An 18713-nucleotide genomic window follows, 5' to 3' on the forward strand; every position below is an offset into this window, starting at 1 on the left:
AAGTTCTCCGTGATAACATCCAGGGCATCACCAAGCCCGCTATCCGCCGTCTGGCTCGTCGCGGCGGTGTCAAGCGTATCTCCGGTCTGATCTACGAGGAGACTCGCGGTGTGCTCAAGGTTTTCCTGGAGAACGTGATCCGTGACGCCGTCACGTCACGTACACCGAGCACGCCAAGAGGAAGACCGTGACCGCCATGGACGTGGTGTACGCCCTGAAGAGACAGGGCCGCACTCTGTACGGCTTCGGAGGTTAAACTCTACTTCTCCTGATGACACACAACGGCCCTTTTCAGGGCCACACACACATTTTCAAGAGCTCCTCTCTTAGAAAGCAAACTAATTAATATAGCTTACAAAAATAAATACATTTGCGTACATCTTCATGAATGTCATGATGCCGTATTCAAAGTCAGTTGTACTTATTTAGAATATTCGATATTCCCATTTGTTTTTCTCTTACACTTTCCTGAGCACAGTATATTAAGTGTAAAATTCAAGGTATGTGAGAAGTGCTCAGCGCGCTCACAGCTCTGCAGTGTGGTTATATTGTGCCATTAACTACATTGTAACCAAACTACGCATGAATGAATCATCCTGCGGAAAACACATGTCAACTTCAATTACAAGTATGGTTTACCTTGCAAAACAAATGCGCCTCAGACAGTGTAAACAATGTGAAATCTAAAGAATGATTTTTTGCAGAAAACTCGCGCTTCATTGCGCGTAAATCAACTGTCCTGCTCCTTTTGAGACGTGATCTTGACACACGCTTTATTGGGAAGCGCTCACGTGCTTCACGTTTATAGAAAGGTTAAAAACGTCATCTCTAGGCTATTCAAAATGGGCTGGGGGCTCTTTTGTCCGTTTCCCTCCTAAAATCACTGAAGACCGTACAGCCCCTCCCATAAACCCCCCTGCACACCCCGCGCGCGTTCGGGCTTCACCAATCAGAGCGCAGCGAGGTCCAGATAAAAGCAGCGGCCGCGCTCCCGTCTTCTCAGTGTCCTGATCCCGATCAGAAACATGCCTGAACCCGCCAAGTCCGCGCCCAAGAAGGGCTCCAAGAAAGCCGTGACCAAGACCGCCGGGAAAGGCGGCAAGAAGAAGAGAAAGACCAGGAAGGAGAGCTACGCCATCTACGTGTACAAGGTGCTCAAGCAGGTCCACCCCGACACCGGCATCTCCTCCAAGGCCATGAGCATCATGAACTCTTTCGTCAACGACATCTTTGAGCGCATCGGCGGGGAGGCCTCCCGCCTGGCGCACTACAACAAGCGCTCCACCATCACCTCCAGGGAGATCCAGACCGCCGTGCGTCTCCTGCTGCCCGGAGAGCTGGCCAAGCACGCCGTGTCCGAGGGCACCAAGGCCGTCACCAAGTACACCAGCTCCAAGTAAACTGCTCCAACACAATATACACACACAACGGCTCTTTTTAAGAGCCACACATTCTACTAAAGAGCTCCTCTGTTCTGTCTGTGTTCATGTCTTTAACTCTCCCTGAAGTCCTGTGTGCTTCTGGACATGTATATAACTCATTGAGCGCTCTACTACAGAGCTCTTTAAAGTCAAATGTAGAGTTTCAGCATAATTGCTCTAAAATACAGAGCGTCCTGCACACTACCTTTAAGAAAATGGCATTGTTATTTGAAACACATTTAGACCCTAAAACATATATATTATATACGAACAATTGCTGATGAAGTTATTTCTAAAATAACTGTTTTTACCTAAGACGGATTTTTCAAAAATCCTCTTAACACAAAAGTTTGTTTTTTTCCATTGATTCATTTCATTCATTTGAGTAACTGTCTACATCTCCAAAAGCTAAAAATGCTGTTCCACCTAGTGGAAGTTTTCAAATTAACAGCTGCCTACACCATAAGTCATCACAATGGCGCTTATAAATATACAATTTCAAACACTTATAATAGGAATCTTATTTTCTGTTATTTAGTGTTCTAAACTCAAGTCAAGGCAGGAAAACTGACAGTCCCACATCGATGCCTCGTGTTCAAGAGCCTCTGCGTCAGGGGAAGTCGCTCACCGGAGTGCTGAAATGGCTGCCACGGTTTACTGAGGTTACGCCTTATGAAAAAGTGAAGTCTACTTTTTCTTCAGAAAGTATAACGTAACAGTATCCTCACCAGCCCTACAGTGTGTGTGACTAAACCCTAGGATTTTGTTGGTTGTGCTACGCTCTGTCACAACATGTACAAAAAAGCGGCTCTTTCTCACGTGTGGTGGCTCTTAAAAGAGCCGTTGTGTTGTGGGGTCAAAGCAGACGCTTTAAGCCCTCTCTCCGCGGATACGCCGGGCCAGCTGGATGTCTTTGGGCATGATGGTGACCCTCTTGGCGTGGATGGCGCACAGGTTGGTATCCTCGAACAGTCCCACCAGATAGGCCTCACTGGCCTCCTGCAGAGCCATGACGGCGGAGCTCTGGAAGCGCAGGTCGGTCTTGAAGTCCTGGGCGATCTCCCTGACCAGGCGCTGGAAGGGCAGCTTGCGGATGAGCAGCTCGGTGGATTTCTGGTAACGGCGGATCTCCCTCAGAGCCACGGTCCCGGGCCTGTAACGGTGAGGCTTCTTGACGCCTCCGGTGGCCGGGGCGCTCTTACGCGCGGCCTTTGTGGCCAGCTGCTTCCTGGGGGCTTTGCCTCCGGTGGATTTACGCGCGGTCTGCTTGGTTCTGGCCATGTTTTTAGTGTCCTTTCTACGAACAGAGAAAAGGAAGTGCAGAAAAGCGGCACACGAGCCGTTTTTAAACGGTCAGCCTCACGCGCACACTGCCTCGGGCTCTGTGATTGGTCTGCGTCATACTCTGACGCAGAGCGCCGCCCACAGAGACGCATCAGAAACGCTTTCTATTGGAGCTAGTGGTTTTGAAGTGAGTAAGAGAAGCTGAGCAGGACGGATGTGGAGGGGGCGAGGCTTTCGCTCCACGGCAGGAAATGAAGCAGTAGGACACACGCACACGCACACGGTCCTCACGTTCCTCTGAACTGTGGCTCCCTCCTGTGTGAACGGTGTGGACTTTGAGCTGCAGCCTTAGATTGGGTCTAAAATATGCGCGGAGTCGCTGCTGTTGGATCGGACCACACTGCACGCGGATTTTGGCCAGCGTCAGAACAGCAACTTTTGTACGTGTAATTTTTTAGAATGCATTCAAAGTGAATGAGGTAGAGTTCATAAACAGAGCCAGTGCCCTCTCCCACCACGAGAAAACACTCATGTTACTTTGATGTAAGACAAGTGTACATGGTTTTGAATCCGTTCCCATATGGTTATTTGCCATGGTCTGAAACAATTATAAAGTGTGCTCTTTTCTGAGAGTTTTGTGGCTCTTAAAAGAGCCGTTGTTGTGAGTCGAGTCTCGGGGCGTCTTTACTTGGCCTTCTCGGTCTTCTTGGGAAGCAGCACAGCCTGGATGTTGGGCAGCACGCCTCCCTGAGCGATGGTCACTCCTCCCAGCAGTTTGTTGAGCTCCTCGTCGTTGCGGACGGCCAGCTGCAGGTGGCGGGGGATGATGCGGGTTTTCTTGTTGTCACGAGCCGCGTTTCCCGCCAGCTCCAGGATCTCAGCGGTCAGATACTCGAGCACGGCCGCCAGGTACACGGGAGCTCCGGCGCCGACGCGCTCCGCGTAGTTGCCTTTACGGAGCAGCCTGTGCACACGGCCCACTGGGAACTGCAGCCCGGCCCTGGAGGAGCGGGACTTGGCCTTGGCGCGGGCCTTTCCTCCGGTTTTGCCTCTTCCGCTCATGATTACACTTTGACTCAGTGAAGTGGTGAGAGAATGAACCTACACAGACAGAGCGCAGCGTATTTATGTGCGGGAGCGCGTGCGTTTCAGCGCCGCACCAATGAGCGGCCGCGTTCAGACAAGAGGAGGAGCTCTGACTTGAACAGGAGCCTCATGTGGGACTAACACTATGTGAAGTGAAACTGCAAACATCCACCGACTAAAGGGACAATTACCAATCATCATCATCATTATTATTATATTATATTAATTATATGAATAATTATTATACAGACTCAATGAAAAGAGCTTTTATAACAGAGACAACTGCATTAATAAATCCATGTCTTGTTACTGGATTTTCATCAGTATTACACTGACTTTTCAAATCGAGGACTAAATAATAAAACATTAAAATAATCATTCACTGCAGCAGCAAAGTGAAATGAGATCATGAAACTAAACAAAAGTGCTTGTGATTTCACTTTGTGATCAGTTCCAGATGAAATACGCTTTTGACCACACATCACACTCCATAGGCCCACACAAGAGTCTACATGAGGTCCTACATCAGGTCCTACATGAAGTTTACAGACTTCAGGCCCTCTGTGCTCCTGCTTTTTTTAATTATTATTATTATATTAAATGGTAGAATACCCTGTTTTAATCTTTAACCCTTCTTGGGTTGTAAACTACCCTGGGACAGGAGCCTACAGGTTGTTTTTTTTCCATAGTTAAACCTGCTGAAAAAGGCTGTGATGCCATATTTGCTGTAGAAATAGTGTGATCCTGACAACAGGCTACATATTGTCCATTGACACACTGCCATTATTAGTCCAGTTCCTTATTCTCATTTTTTGACCTTAGTGGGAATTTTTTGGGGATTTGCTAACCTATATATTTTTGGAAAGGTTATAGTTTATGGAGTCAGAAAATCAATGTTTGTATTTGCCCACATGTCTTTATGGTGGCCATATTGGATTTTTAAAAAATGGCCGCCAAAAATCACTTTTTGGAATATCTCAGCCTCTGAATAAGTTGAAATGTTGATTTTAACTGCTAAACCCACATTTTCAGGGTCAGGGAATCAAATGGTGCTAGTTACAAACCTGTAAGACCTACCCACATTAACCCTTAGATGCATAAGTTGGTCAAAAATGACCCGGTTTGGTTGTTTTCTTGCAATTTTCATTGTGACATTTGCATGTAATACTCCATGTTCCTCCAAAAACATGTTTTTTTTAATTATCCTGTTGAAATACTTAAACAATATGGGTAAAACAAACTATAAACATCACATACAGTTGGTCAGATAACTCAAAGAGTTTAAAAGTAGCTAACATTAAATATGTGTGTTGGATGTCAACAAACACATTTAGACACAATATGATTACTCAACCTTTTTATTGGACATTTTCTATACATCATCATTTTCATGCATGCAACCATAGACTGTATATATGTACATAGACTGTATATATGAGTGGACAGATCTAACGCTGTAGCCGCCGTGTGCCAAACAGGAAGTTCTCCAGGAGGCTCTTCCAGCTCCTTCTGACTGACTGACTTTAGGATCTTGTGGCTCCTCTCTGTACCTACTGCTGCGAATCTCGACATTTTAGTCATAAAATGTTTATATGAACCCGCTCTACATGATTCAGAATTATTTTTCTTTTCTAGTTTGTCCAAAAAATGACTATGACACGGAGACGAGTCAGACGCTCCACCACAAAAAGTTATCTAACATACATGTCCAGAAGCACACAGGACTTCAGGGAGAGTTAAAGACATGAACACAGACAGAACAGAGGAGCTCTTTAGTAGAATGTGTGGCTCTTAAAAAGAGCCGTTGTGTGTGTATATTGTGTTGGAGCAGTTTACTTGGAGCTGGTGTACTTGGTGACGGCCTTGGTGCCCTCGGACACGGCGTGCTTGGCCAGCTCTCCGGGCAGCAGGAGACGCACGGCGGTCTGGATCTCCCTGGAGGTGATGGTGGAGCGCTTGTTGTAGTGCGCCAGGCGGGAGGCCTCTCCCGCCGATGCGCTCAAAGATGTCGTTGACGAAAGAGTTCATGATGCTCATGGCCTTGGAGGAGATGCCGGTGTCGGGGTGGACCTGCTTGAGCACCTTGTACACGTAGATGGCGTAGCTCTCCTTCCTGGTCTTTCTCTTCTTCTTGCCGCCTTTCCCGGCGGTCTTGGTCACGGCTTTCTTGGAGCCCTTCTTGGGCGCGGACTTGGCGGGTTCAGGCATGTTTCTGATCGGGATCAGGACACTGAGAAGACGGGAGCGCGGCGGCCGCTGCTTTTATCTGGACCTCGCTGCGCTCTGATTGGTGAAGCCCGAACGCGCGCGGGGTGTGCAGGGGGTTTATGGGAGGGGCTGTACGGTCTTCAGTGATTTTAGGAGGGAAACGGACAAAAGAGCCCCCAGCCCATTTTGAATAGCCTAGAGATGACGTTTTTAACCTTTCTATAAACGTGAAGCACGTGAGCGCTTCCCAATAAAGCGTGTGTCAAGATCACGTCTCAAAAGGAGCAGGACAGTTGATTTACGCGCAATGAAGCGCGAGTTTTCTGCAAAAAATCATTCTTTAGATTTCACATTGTTTACACTGTCTGAGGCGCATTTGTTTTGCAAGGTAAACCATACTTGTAATTGAAGTTGACATGTGTTTTCCGCAGGATGATTCATTCATGCGTAGTTTGGTTACAATGTAGTTAATGGCACAATATAACCACACTGCAGAGCTGTGAGCGCGCTGAGCACTTCTCACATACCTTGAATTTTACACTTAATATACTGTGCTCAGGAAAGTGTAAGAGAAAAACAAATGGGAATATCGAATATTCTAAATAAGTACAACTGACTTTGAATACGGCATCATGACATTCATGAAGATGTACGCAAATGTATTTATTTTTGTAAGCTATATTAATTAGTTTGCTTTCTAAGAGAGGAGCTCTTGAAAATGTGTGTGGCCCTGAAAAGGGCCGTTGTGTGTCACCAGGAGAAGTAGAGTTTAACCTCCGAAGCCGTACAGAGTGCGGCCCTGTCTCTTCAGGGCGTACACCACGTCCATGGCGGTCACGGTCTTCCTCTTGGCGTGCTCGGTGTACGTGACGGCGTCACGGATCACGTTCTCCAGGAAAACCTTGAGCACACCGCGAGTCTCCTCGTAGATCAGACCGGAGATACGCTTGACACCGCCGCGACGAGCCAGACGGCGGATAGCGGGCTTGGTGATGCCCTGGATGTTATCACGGAGAACTTTACGGTGACGCTTGGCGCCTCCTTTCCCCAGACCTTTACCTCCCTTTCCTCTGCCAGACATGTTTACCTCTGAGTCAGTTGAACCAAAAGATGACTAGACTCTCCGAGCGCACAGTCTTTATTCACTGACAGAGGACGTGACAGAGAACACAGGCTCTCTGGCGCCATCATCTGGACAGTATGTGCACTGAAAAAACCGTTCAAATCAAAGATGAAGTCACACTTAGATTTATCGTTTACATGAGTTCACACGAGGCACCCAAATAAAACTATTGCACTGGTCTTAAATATGAAGAAGTGTAAAGTGAGCAGACTGTGTGCAGAGCTGCATTCAGTGCATCAACCTGAATTTTGAAAAAACGTATTTTTCAAAAGTTTACCATAGGCTTTATTTTAATATAATAATACTGTTTAATAATACTGTTTTACAGAGATCCTGTTTTGTCCCGACACTCAAAATGAATAATGTCTGCACATGTGATGATGAAAATGAGCATGTTTTACAATAACACTTGAAACAACATGTGCTTCTCCTAATATCATAATGTTTGTGCAAAAGAAATACACGTAGAAACTCAGAACTTTCAGAATTTACTTTCTAACATTTTAAATATGGTCTTATGTCCCGACAGTTTCTCTTGTACTTACTCTTATTTGAGTAGTAGTATTGGTTTTCTTTAGTAATTTTTTGGAGCAGTACTTTGTAGTTCTAAGTGAGTTAAATATTATTCTGAAGTAGTGTTACTCTTACATGAGTAAAATGTTTGGCCACTCTTCTAATGTGTGACCAGAGGTGAGATCTATGGAGAGGTGAGCCCTCTCACAGTCATGTTTGTAAAGGTATTTTTTGAGAAATAGACTCACCTGTGATGGACTAAATGCAAGACAGACACTGTTAATGCCATATTGTGGCATTTCAAGTTCTACCATCTCCATGGAGATAAGCAGGCGACAGACCCGCCATATGAAATGTCACATACTGTACCTTCAGTGTTATTAATCAGTGTTATCAAGGAATAGACTCAATACTCTATACTGATTCCAATACCAAGATGCAAAGAAACACTCTTTATATAGACCAGGGGTGTCAAACGTACGGCCTGGGGGCCGGATCTGGCCTTCCAAGACCTTTAACCTGGCCCTCGGCTGATTTTCTACTAAAATATTTTAATTATATTTTCTATTAAAATCTTGGTAATTGTCTGTGGTGTTTATCACAGCAGTGTCTCCAGCGCCTCTGTACGTGGCCCCTCCCACCACAGCAGCACAAATGAAGACTTGTCTCTTTCCAAACGCTCTTAAAGGACGATCGTTTTGACTGTTAACCGTGACACCCTCATCAGAAAAATGTCCAACATGAGAAAAGAATGCAGGATTTTCCAAGAAAAATGGACTAAGAAAGAGTTCATCAATTAACAAAAGATTTCTATAATAGATTTGTGTTTCTCTGCACAAATATTTGAACTTATTGTTATTTTTAGGATATATATGCCATGAGTTTTCTAATCTGGCCCCTTTGGGATTAAAGTAGGTTGGATATGGCCCCCGGACCAAAATGAGTTCGACACCCCTGAGTTAGACAGTAGAATGTGATTTTCAGCATTAAATTGTAGTACTCTCTTTTCTATTCCCATGTGTCTTATATGTGTGTAATCCTCCATGGTCCAGTAGGTTCATAGTGTCCATGTGTGTATACTAGTCTATGTGCTCTTCTACTTGTTCTGTTATAGATTTTTTAATAACTTTGACATTCCTATATATAATGCAGTAACAGCCAATTCCAATCTGTTGTTTTGATACAAATTTAATATTTCACAAAATGGAGATGAACAGAGAGACATTCATTCACTAACCTGGACTTGACCTCAAAATAAAGAGATCAGGCAGTGACATGAGTCCTATAAAACCATGAGAGTACACATTTGCTCATCAAATACAGGTTCATTTCACAAACAGAGCATTACAAAGTGGTATTAAAGTAGGACACTTTCAAAAAGGATACTGGAGAGTTATTAGATTGTGTTGAAATCGGCCGGATGCCTCCAGTCGATCTCAAGTTTACAGTGAGGCGTCTCTAGTCAACTTTAAAGACGCTGTTCCTGATTTAACGAACTTTAAAAAAAAACAACATAAAAAGCACACTTTCCACAACTTTCAGAAACAAGAGCGAAGTTTTATCATCACTGTAATACTAACAACAGCCAGCATGCTAACAGTACACTTCCTGATTATCGAACAATAAAACTGTTTAGGATTATACATTTTATCTGTGCTCGGGCAAGACACAATCTGCTCAATTATGTGGGGAAAAAACACAGGGGGGGGCACAAGGACTTTAAGTTTACAGAGGGCTGAGATAGGCCATATCTCCAGAAAGTTGAGATAGGCTGGTGTCTCCTAGTCGATCACATGTTTTTGCAGAGTTGAGATCGGCTGGTGTCTCTAGATCAGAGGTGCTCACACTTTTTTCATCATGCAAGCTACTTACAAAATGACCAAGTCAAAATGATCTACCTAATACAAAGCCAATCAAACTGCACTGAAACACTCTGTGTCCCTTTTTTGGACCCTCACCCACAGTTTGAGAACCCCTTCTTTCAGAGAACTTCCTCTGGCACTTTACACAAAACTGTGAAAAAAGTGAAGGAAGATTTTTAAACCTGTTTTTTAAAGTTCCAAACTGGAGTTGCATTCTTTTCTCGTTTTGCAGTGATATTTATCAGCCTCTACACATTTAACAAACCAAACGAACATTTTGTTAGACAAACTTCAGCCAAATGTGACAGTAGGTCTGTTCTGTAGATCCGCTCTATGCTGTAGACCTGCTTTGTGCCCAACACTGGAACACAAATTTAGACTGGTTTTTGCTTCACGTTTGGTCTTGCTCTTCTAATCAGCCGCACTGTGGGAGGGGCTTGTGTTCGCTGTACGCAGGAAGGAGCGAGAGCGTGAAAAGGCGAGGGGCGGCGTGCTGACGTGAGGCAGGTGGACAGGTAGGATGTTTAGGAAGTTGAACCTGCCCTGTGATGCACGCTGGTACACGAGGGCACACGCTGTTGCAGACGAGCCGTGCGTAGGGAGCGTGTGTGTTTGTGACGTAGAGTCTCCGCGGGTTTCAAATGAGCGCACAGGCTGCACTGAGACGACCCACACGCGCTCCTGCACCCGCTACAAGTTTATTACCAACAGCAGCGGCCGGAATGAAATATGATCACACTTGTTGAGTGTCAGACCTTGAGTGAGAGACAAGACCGAGTCCAAACAAGATCGAGTCTGAGACGAGACACAGAGATCTACCCACACGACCTTGACGATCGACTAGCAGATCGTGATCGACTGGTAGATCGCGACCGATGTATTGAGCACCCCTGATCTAGAGAGTAGAGATAGGCTGGTGTCTGTAGAGAGTAGGGATAGGCTGGTGTCTGTAGAGAGTAGGGATAGGCTGGTGTCTGTAGAGAGTAGAGATAGGCTGGTGTCTGTAGAGAGTAGAGAGATAGGCTGGTGTCTGTAGAGAGTAGAGATAGGCTGGTGTCTGTAGAGAGTAGAGAGATAGGCTGGTGTCTGTAGAGAGTAGAGATAGGCTGGTGTCTGTAGAGAGTAGAGATAGGCTGGTGTCTGTAGAGAGTAGAGATAGGCTGGTGTCTGTAGAGAGTAGAGATAGGCTGGTGTCTGTAGAGAGTAGAGATAGGCTGGTGTCTGTAGAGAGTAGAGATAGGCTGGTGTCTGTAGAGAGTAGAGATAGGCTGGTGTCTGTAGAGAGTAGAGAGATAGGCTGGTGTCTGTAGAGAGTAGAGATAGGCTGGTGTCTGTAGAGAGTAGAGATAGGCTGGTGTCTGTAGAGAGTAGAGATAGGCTGGTGTCTGTAGAGAGTTGGAGATAGGCTGGTGTCTGTAGAGAGTAGAGATAGGCTGGTGTCTGTAGAGAGTAGAGATAGGCTGGTGTCTGTAGAGAGTAGGGATAGGCTGGTGTCTGTAGAGAGTTGGGACAGGCTGGTGTCTGTAGAGAGTAGAGATAGGCTGGGTGTCTGTAGAGAGTAGAGATAGGCTGGTGTCTGTAGAGAGTAGAGATAGGCTGGTGTCTGTAGAGAGTAGAGATAGGCTGGTGTGTCTGTAGAGAGTAGGGATAGGCTGGTGTCTGTAGAGAGTAGAGATAGGCTGGTGTCTGTAGAGAGTAGGGATAGGCTGGTGTCTGTAGAGAGTAGGATAGGCTGGTGTCTGTAGAGAGTAGGGATAGGCTGGTGTCTGTAGAGAGTAGGGATAGGCTGGTGTCTGTAGAGAGTAGAGATAGGCTGGTGTCTGTAGAGAGTAGGGATAGGCTGGTGTCTGTAGAGAGTAGGGATAGGCTGGTGTCTGTAGAGAGTAGAGATAGGCTGGTGTCTGTAGAGAGTAGGGATAGGCTGGTGTCTGTAGAGAGTAGAGATAGGCTGGTGTCTGTAGAGAGTTGGGACAGGCTGGTGTCTGTAGAGAGTAGGGATAGGCTGGTGTCTGTAGAGAGTAGAGATAGGCTGGTGTCTGTAGAGAGTAGGGATAGGCTGGTGTCTGTAGAGAGTAGGGGATAGGCTGGTGTCTGTAGAGAGTAGGGATAGGCTGGTGTCTGTAGAGAGTAGGGATAGGCTGGTGTCTGTAGAGAGTAGGGATAGGCTGGTGTCTGTAGAGAGTAGGGATAGGCTGGTGTCTGTAGAGAGTAGGGATAGGCTGGTGTCTGTAGAGAGTAGGGATAGGCTGGTGTCTGTAGAGAGTAGAGATAGGCTGGTGTCTGTAGAGAGTAGGGATAGGCCGGTGTCTCTAGTCGATCATGAGTTTCTGCAGAGAGTTGAGATAGGCCGGGATGAGGGAGCTGACGGACTCGTTGTCGTCGTTGAGGATCTTGTCTCCGTGTCCGTCAGAGCAGACGGAGCTGTTGGAGCGAACCATCCCAGGGTACGGCGTGCTGTAGCCCTGCGCACACAAACACAATTACACATTACATACCTGTGCACTTACTTCATTCATTCATTCATTTATTTATTTATTTTATTTTACAAATACATGTGTTATGCTTTGTAATCCTAAAAAAGTGAACTAACGGACATTTATGTGGATGTAACAACTACTCTTGCAGTAGTTTACAGAGGTGAGGAGTACAAAATCATTTGTAAGAAAATTCTACTCTACACACAACTTCACATCATTTGACTTGACTTAGTAATATACTGCACAGTGTAACAGTATTCTTACTTGAGTAATATATTCTACAGTGTGACAGAACTTTCACTTTAGTAATATGTTGTACTGTGTAACAGTACTTTTACTTGAGTAATCTACTGTACAGTATAACAGTACTTTTACTTGAGTAATCTACTGTACAGTGTAACAGTACTTTTACTTGAGTAATATACTGTACCCTGTAACAATATTCTTACTTGAGTAATATACTGTACAGTGTAACAGTACTTTTACTTGAGTAATCTACTGTACAGTGTAACAGTACTTTTACTTGAGTAATATACTGTACCCTGTAACAATACTCTTACTTGAGTAATCTACTGTACAGTGTAACAGTACTTTTACTTGAGTAATATACTGTACCCTGTAACAATATTCTTACTTGAGTAATATACTGTACAGTGTAACAGTACTTTTACTTGAGTAATATACTGTACCCTGTAACAATATTCTTACTTGAGTAATATACTGTACAGTGTAACAGTACTTTTACTTGAGTAATATACTGTACCCTGTAACAATATTCTTTCTTGAGTAATATACTGTACAGTGTAACAGTACTTTTACTTGAGTAATCTACTGTACAGTGTAACAGTACTTTTACTTGAGTAATATACTGTACCCTGTAACAATACTCTTACTTGAGTAATCTACTGTACAGTGTAACAGTACTTTTACTTGAGTAATCTACTGTGCAGTGTAACAGTACTTTTACTTGAGTAATATACTCAGTACTCTTAGTTGAGTAAAAGTAAGTGTAAAAGTGACAAACGTTTTATGTTGACAGTATAAAAATGATTTTCACGGTTCCTGCAAATATGACTTCACATTCATGTTTGGATTCATTAATATTATAAATTATTAATTTATTAATAGTTTCTTCTACCAGATTTGATGCATGATTTCATCTTCTGTCCATTTGTCCATCATGTCCAGTTATAATAACTTAACTCATGAGTAGCTTCCCCCGATCCAAGACATTTGTTGGACTACTTCTTTGTACTATAACTATAGTATTAGTATATTATTTTGAAGTAACTGCGCATTTTTGGCTTCCTTTACTCAACTCTACTCTAAATATGTAGGATTAGGGCTAAGCAAAAATATTAAAATATTTATATATCGTATCCTTTAATGTGATCATACACTATCTATATTGTGGGCTGCTGTATCGATATATATCGCCAAGAATATTTTTTGGTTTATTTTACTGAATTATTTTGTCACAGCACTACAGTTTTGAAGCTTGTTCAGAGGAAGGAAACTCGTTTCTACGCATTTGACATTTTCACTGTTTTGATGATTAAAATGTTTCATATGAACTTTGCACAGGAAGTGGTTTAACAAAGACTTTTAGTGTCACAACCACAATGTAGCCATTATTTTTTTTATTGAACTGCAACAAATCAATTTGAAATATACTGAATGGAAAGTGCACGGTATCGAAATATGTATCATATTGTGGTCTGTTTATTGAAGTATGTATCATATTGGCAATTTTTTAATACCCAGCCCTATGTAGGATTACTCCAAAATGTGAACAGATTTTATGTTTAATGAGGAAACTACTTTAGAATTAAAAACAGGCATTCTGACTGTGAGCGGGGTTACCTGTCCATAGATCTGACTAGTAACTTGGTCTGGTTTGGCCTTCATGAAGATAGAAAGGTTTAAAGCCAGACTGTGAAACATCCAGGACAAACCAACAACATCACCACCAGAAAAGTTACACAATGCAATTTAAATCAGAACAATCGTTTCACTGTCATCGTACAGTGAATGGAGACCTCAGGTGGACATTGGCGGTACTACATGTCTGAGATCTTTTGTACGCCTTAGGACTTACTGAGGAGTATCCTTTGCTGAAGCTGCCTCGGCGCTTGGTTCTGATCTTGGTGAGGGTGGACTCTGCGATGTCGGCGCGCTCCTCTGCGTTGTCCAGCTCGTGCACCATCTTCCTGTACTTGGTCAGGTTCATGTTGGCCTGCTCCTCCTGCACACGAGCAAAAACGAAAGCACATACTGAGTCCTGCTCGGGTCTGCTCTTCTGAAAGCATCATAGTTGTTCAGAATGTATTTGGTTACATTATTTACTGTATACTCCCAGAGGTGGATAATACTCAGTTACACTTAACTTAGTAACCTTTAAAATAAATTGTACTTTTCAGAGTACATTTTAAGCAGCATATTTTTACTCCTGCTTGAGTCATATTTTTGATGAAGTAACAGTAATCTTACAGTCTTACTTGAGTAAAGGTTGTACTTCCCAACATGAGTAAGTCTAAAGTGACAAAAGCTTTAAGTGACAATATGAAATTATATGAACATTTGCCAAACTTTGGGGGCAGGAGTGCTACTTGGATGAACAAAAACTGAAGACTTGTGCTTTTGGTGTTCTTCAGTGTAGGGAACGGTCTCAAATACAAAGTAGAAAAAAACTGAGGCACTCAAAAAGTACAAAATAAAAAGCCATCAGGGCAACACTGTTTGCCCTGCGCAGCCCTACATATGACTGTGTGACCCAATAACATGTATGAGGAGTTTTCTAGAGTCTGTGTCTGTTGGGTCTAACTTTCTTCAGGCTGCAGTGAGCCTCAGTCTGTCCCAGCCCCAATGCCTCCACATGGGCCTCTGTCACAGCCCTGCACCTGGTCACCGCACTGGACTCAACACCAACATCACCTCCCTCACCCCCCATGACCAGAGTGCACTCTTATGCACCCCCACCCCTGCCCCCCTCCCTGGCTATTTACCGCAGGTCTGTGATCACAGAAAGTGCAATAAATACAACAAAACCTTATTTGACCCCCTTATTTTCTGTCTAAGTTTCTGCTTAAGTTTCTGTCTTAAATCTTTCCTCTGTGAGTTTGTTTTTATGTGACTTTGGACATTTGAAATTACCACTAAAATTGTAAAACAGCTGTAGACGCTCCACCTGACTTCCTCGGTCACTCTTTCCTTCACACTTTCATGCCTCATTAATACCAAACCCATATTGGCCACATTTTGAAGTTCAGAGAGCGTTTCTACCCAAATACATATACATTTTCTATGTAAATTAATTGTAAATTAGCGTGGACTTGTTCGTAGCTGGTGGTTGGTGAATTTAGGACAACTGTCACTTAAGAAGGAATGCTTAAAAATGTTTTGTGAATCTGGCACAGAGTCTCTCAGCATCTTCTGAAAGTGGGAGATATGAACAGTGTTTAAGAAAAGATTCATGAATGAGGCCCAATAACGTCTTGAATACACAAGAATAAATATGGCTCAAACAGGCACGAATCACTCTAGACACAACTTCAGAGGGTCAATGAAAATCTCGTGGACATGGTGTCTGGTCTCATGGTGAGTACGTACGGCCTCCTCCACTTGTCTCTTGTAGGCCTTCATCTTGCTCTGCAGCCTCTCCACCAGCTCCTGCAGTCGGGCCTGGTTCTTGTGGTCCTCCTCGCTCTGGAACAGCAGCTCTTTGAGGCGCCTCTCGTTCTTTCTCAGACTCTTCACCGTGTCAGAGTGACGGGCTTGCTCCGCCTCCAGCTCCGCCTCCAGCTCCTTTATCTGCACGGGATCACAAGAGCAGTACCACAAGGATTTATAAAAAGTATTTCTGAACTACAATGTTTCACTTGTACTTGCATAAGTCTCTCCTGGGTGCTTGTGGGTGCTACCTTGGCCACTAGTTTGTGGGTGCTTGTAGGTGCTACCTTGCCTCTAGTCTATGGGTGCTTGTTGTTGCTTGTGGGTGCTACTTTGACCTCTAGTCTGTGGCTGATTGTGGGAGCTACCTTGGTGTATAGTGTGTGGGTTCCTGTGGGTGCTACTTTGGTCTCTAGTTTCTGGGTGCTTCTGGGTTCCTGTGGGTGCTACTTTGGTCTCTAGTTTCTGGGTGCTTCTGGGTTCCTGTGGGTGCTACTTTGGTCTCTAGTTTCTGGGTGCTTCTGGGTTCCTGTGGGTGCTACTTTGGTCTCTAGTCTGTGGGTGCTTGTGGCTGCGTGTGGGTGCTACCTTGGCATCTAGTTTGTGAGTGTTTGTGGGTGCTTGCGGGTGCTACCTTGGCCTCCAGTTTATGGGTGAGCTTCTTGCCCCCCTTGAAAGCGCTCTGCTCAGCTTCGTCCAGCCGTGTGGTCAGGTCTTTGATCTGGGCCTCCAGACTCTTCTTCACCCTCTCCAGATGCAGAGAGTGCTCCTGCTCCACACGCAGCTCCTCACTCACTCTGGACAGCTGACGACAACAACAGAGACAAATCCTTTATTTTATACATTAAACAAACACAAATTTGACTTTTCATATTTGCAACTGCACAGTTGTACAGTTTTACAGGTAAAGCAATCACACCTGAACCTGAGTTGCCAGTGCCTTAACTTTTTGTCTCATTCTCAGCTTATGGACAGAACAGGCCTCACGTGAAAGCTCACAACCTCCAGAATTCCCTCCCTGAGCTGCAAAGGCTGCACTAGCACTGACCCATGATGCTGCAGGAGCTGGAGTTTACATAGTGACCATTCAGATCAGAGAGAGACATTTTAGGTTTAAACACACTGAATTTCAGAACTGAAACTGGAAACACAAATGTGAGGCTCATTGTGCTTTCTGATAGGAAAGTTTAATCATCTTGAGAATGAAAACAACAAAATAGAACATAAACAATTTGTCTGCCCAATGTTTTTGTATAGAAGAGTACATTAGCATTACAATTGTTATCAGTAAAAGCTTTATTTCCATCTGCACAGAAAAAAAAAAAACTTGTAAGATTTACTAGACTAGGCACTTTTTAATTAAACTCTACTGCTGGATTATCAGGGAGAATGTCAGTTTTAAGTAAAATGTACTTACATCCATGATTAACAGTCATGAAATTACTGAGTAACTGTTACTCAATTTTTGAAAAGTTAGAAGTCATATTTGTGTAAATAAATTAAATAAAATATATATTACTTGCATTGTCGTTATTAATTGCATTGCTGTTATTTTTTGTATTTCTGAACTACAATGTTTCACTTATACTTGCATCAACAGACACAGTACTTGGAGTCTCCCCTGGGTGCCTGCGGGTGTTACCTTTACCTCTGTTATGTGGGTTCTTGTGGTTGCATGTGGGTGCTACTTTGGCGTCTATTTTGTGGATACTTGTGGATTCTTATGGGTGCTACTCTCTAGTCAGACTGGTCTCTAGTCTGTGGGTGCCTGTGGGTGCTATCTTGGCCTCTAGTTTGTGGGTTCTTGTGGGTGCTACTTTGGTCTCTATAGTCTGTGGGTGCTTGTGGTTTGTTTGTGGGTGCTACTCAGGTATCAAACAAAAAATGAACAAATAAAAGCTACTCATTTGAGGCTGGGGTGATGATGTAAAGCACTTTGAGCCTCAAAGGTGGAAAAGCCCTGTATGAAAATGTGACTATTTATAATATAAATATTAGACATATATTTGCTTCATTATTTCATCACAGCAATGCAATTAATTATGACCATATTTTATTATTATTATTATTATTATTATTACTTTATTTTTATTGTATTTTTTTCAGTGTGGTTACATAAATAGGTTATGTTTATGGAATAAAAAATCTAAATCTTATGGTTCTTACTGTTCCTTCCGTATGTTTCCTTTTAAAGTGTTAGGTGTTAGTAGTAAGTGTGTACGATGTTAAACTGTGGTCGTGTCGTGTTGTGTTGTGTCGTGTCTGTACCTCAGCGTGAGCTTTCTTGGTCTTCTCCGTTGACCCCCGCAGCTCAGCCTGGACCTCCTCGTGCTCCTGCTGCAAAGTCTGGACGTCCACCTCCAGCTTCCTCCGCACGCTCAGGGCATTCTGGAGCTGCACCGGTGACAAACAGAACGCACTTCAGTGTCTATGAGAATACACTTGACTACTGTGATTTCACATGAGCAGTATAACGGCAAAGTCACAGTAAACCAGAGGTGCCCAAAGTATATAAACTATGTATCAGTACCTGAGTAGAAGTATAAATACACCTGCTCAAATATTACTCCTATGCAAGCAAAAGTAGCCCTGTATTCAAAGTACTTTTGACTTTGACACCCGCCAGTCTGTCCTTCTTTGCTGCTCCTGGCGTCCTGCACCTGCCAGTCTGTCCTCCTGTCCTGCTCCTGGCGTCCTGCACCTGCCAGTCTGTCCTCAATTTCTGCTCCTGGCATCCTGCACCTGCCAGTCCACCCTCCCACACTGCTCCTGCCCTCCTGTTGCTCCTGTCATCTCTCAGTCTGCGCTGCGTTGTTGTGTTGAAGTCCCTCGGGTGTCCACTAGGGGGCTGACCTGGGTGCTGAGGTGGCTGCATTTGTCGTTGGCCTCTTGGACCTGGTTCTCCAGAGTCTTGCGGTTTCTCTCAGAACTGTCCAAGGCGGCGCGCGTCTCCTCCGCCTCGCCCAGCAGCACTGTGACCCGTCTCTCCAGCGCTGCCTGCTCCTCCTGCTGCTGCTCGTGGGCCCGCACCTCCTCCTCCAGCTGGGCCTGTAGGTCCTGTGAACGTACA

General features: G+C 44.2%; 4 protein-coding genes and 1 pseudogene across 4 annotated transcripts in view; 2 read left to right on the top strand and 3 right to left on the bottom strand.

Moving 5' to 3' along the window:
- The window catches only part of LOC129407897 (histone H4-like), a 1029-nt pseudogene extending 773 nt beyond the window's left edge, over positions 1–256 (top strand).
- Positions 257–975: 719 nt separating this feature from the next.
- On the top strand, positions 976–1416 carry LOC129407851 (histone H2B 1/2-like). The gene has a single exon (XM_055150206.1). The coding sequence runs from the start codon at positions 1026–1028 to the stop codon at positions 1398–1400; it is 375 nt and encodes a 124-aa protein (XP_055006181.1). The 5' UTR covers positions 976–1025; the 3' UTR covers positions 1401–1416.
- Positions 1417–3378: 1962 nt separating this feature from the next.
- Positions 3379–3886, bottom strand: LOC129407848 (histone H2A). The gene has a single exon (XM_055150203.1). The coding sequence runs from the start codon at positions 3765–3767 to the stop codon at positions 3390–3392; it is 378 nt and encodes a 125-aa protein (XP_055006178.1). The 5' UTR covers positions 3768–3886; the 3' UTR covers positions 3379–3389.
- A 1721-nt stretch (positions 3887–5607) lies between these two features.
- LOC110153475 (histone H2B 1/2-like) lies at positions 5608–6003 on the bottom strand. The gene is given in 2 exon segments (XM_020917377.2): positions 5608–5782; positions 5784–6003. Coding segments are annotated over 2 exon segments (375 nt in total). The 5' UTR covers positions 6000–6003; the 3' UTR covers positions 5608–5623.
- A 5803-nt stretch (positions 6004–11806) lies between these two features.
- LOC129407898 (myosin-7-like) overlaps positions 11807–18713 on the bottom strand; it is a 7544-nt gene continuing 637 nt past the window's right edge. The window contains exons 2-7 of the mRNA XM_055150480.1: positions 18497–18700; positions 17912–18037; positions 16278–16448; positions 15584–15784; positions 14073–14219; positions 11807–11959 (exon numbers count right to left, since the gene is read on the bottom strand). Coding sequence (XP_055006455.1) covers positions 11807–11959; positions 14073–14219; positions 15584–15784; positions 16278–16448; positions 17912–18037; positions 18497–18700 — 1002 coding nt within the window. The remainder of the gene's footprint in view (positions 11960–14072; positions 14220–15583; positions 15785–16277; positions 16449–17911; positions 18038–18496; positions 18701–18713) is intronic.

This window comes from Boleophthalmus pectinirostris, unplaced genomic scaffold (genome assembly GCF_026225935.1).
Source record: "Boleophthalmus pectinirostris isolate CB_2022bp ecotype Guang Dong unplaced genomic scaffold, ASM2622593v1 HiC_scaffold_14, whole genome shotgun sequence".
NCBI classification, from domain to species: Eukaryota; Metazoa; Chordata; class Actinopteri; order Gobiiformes; family Gobiidae; genus Boleophthalmus; species Boleophthalmus pectinirostris.

Bases quoted from the DNA above. Each gene is read 5' to 3' on its own strand.
- LOC129407851 (XM_055150206.1), top strand. From the start codon at position 1,026: ATGCCTGAACCCGCCAAGTCCGCGCCCAAGAAGGGCTCCAAGAAAGCC.
- LOC129407848 (XM_055150203.1), bottom strand. From the start codon at position 3,767: ATGAGCGGAAGAGGCAAAACCGGAGGAAAGGCCCGCGCCAAGGCCAAG.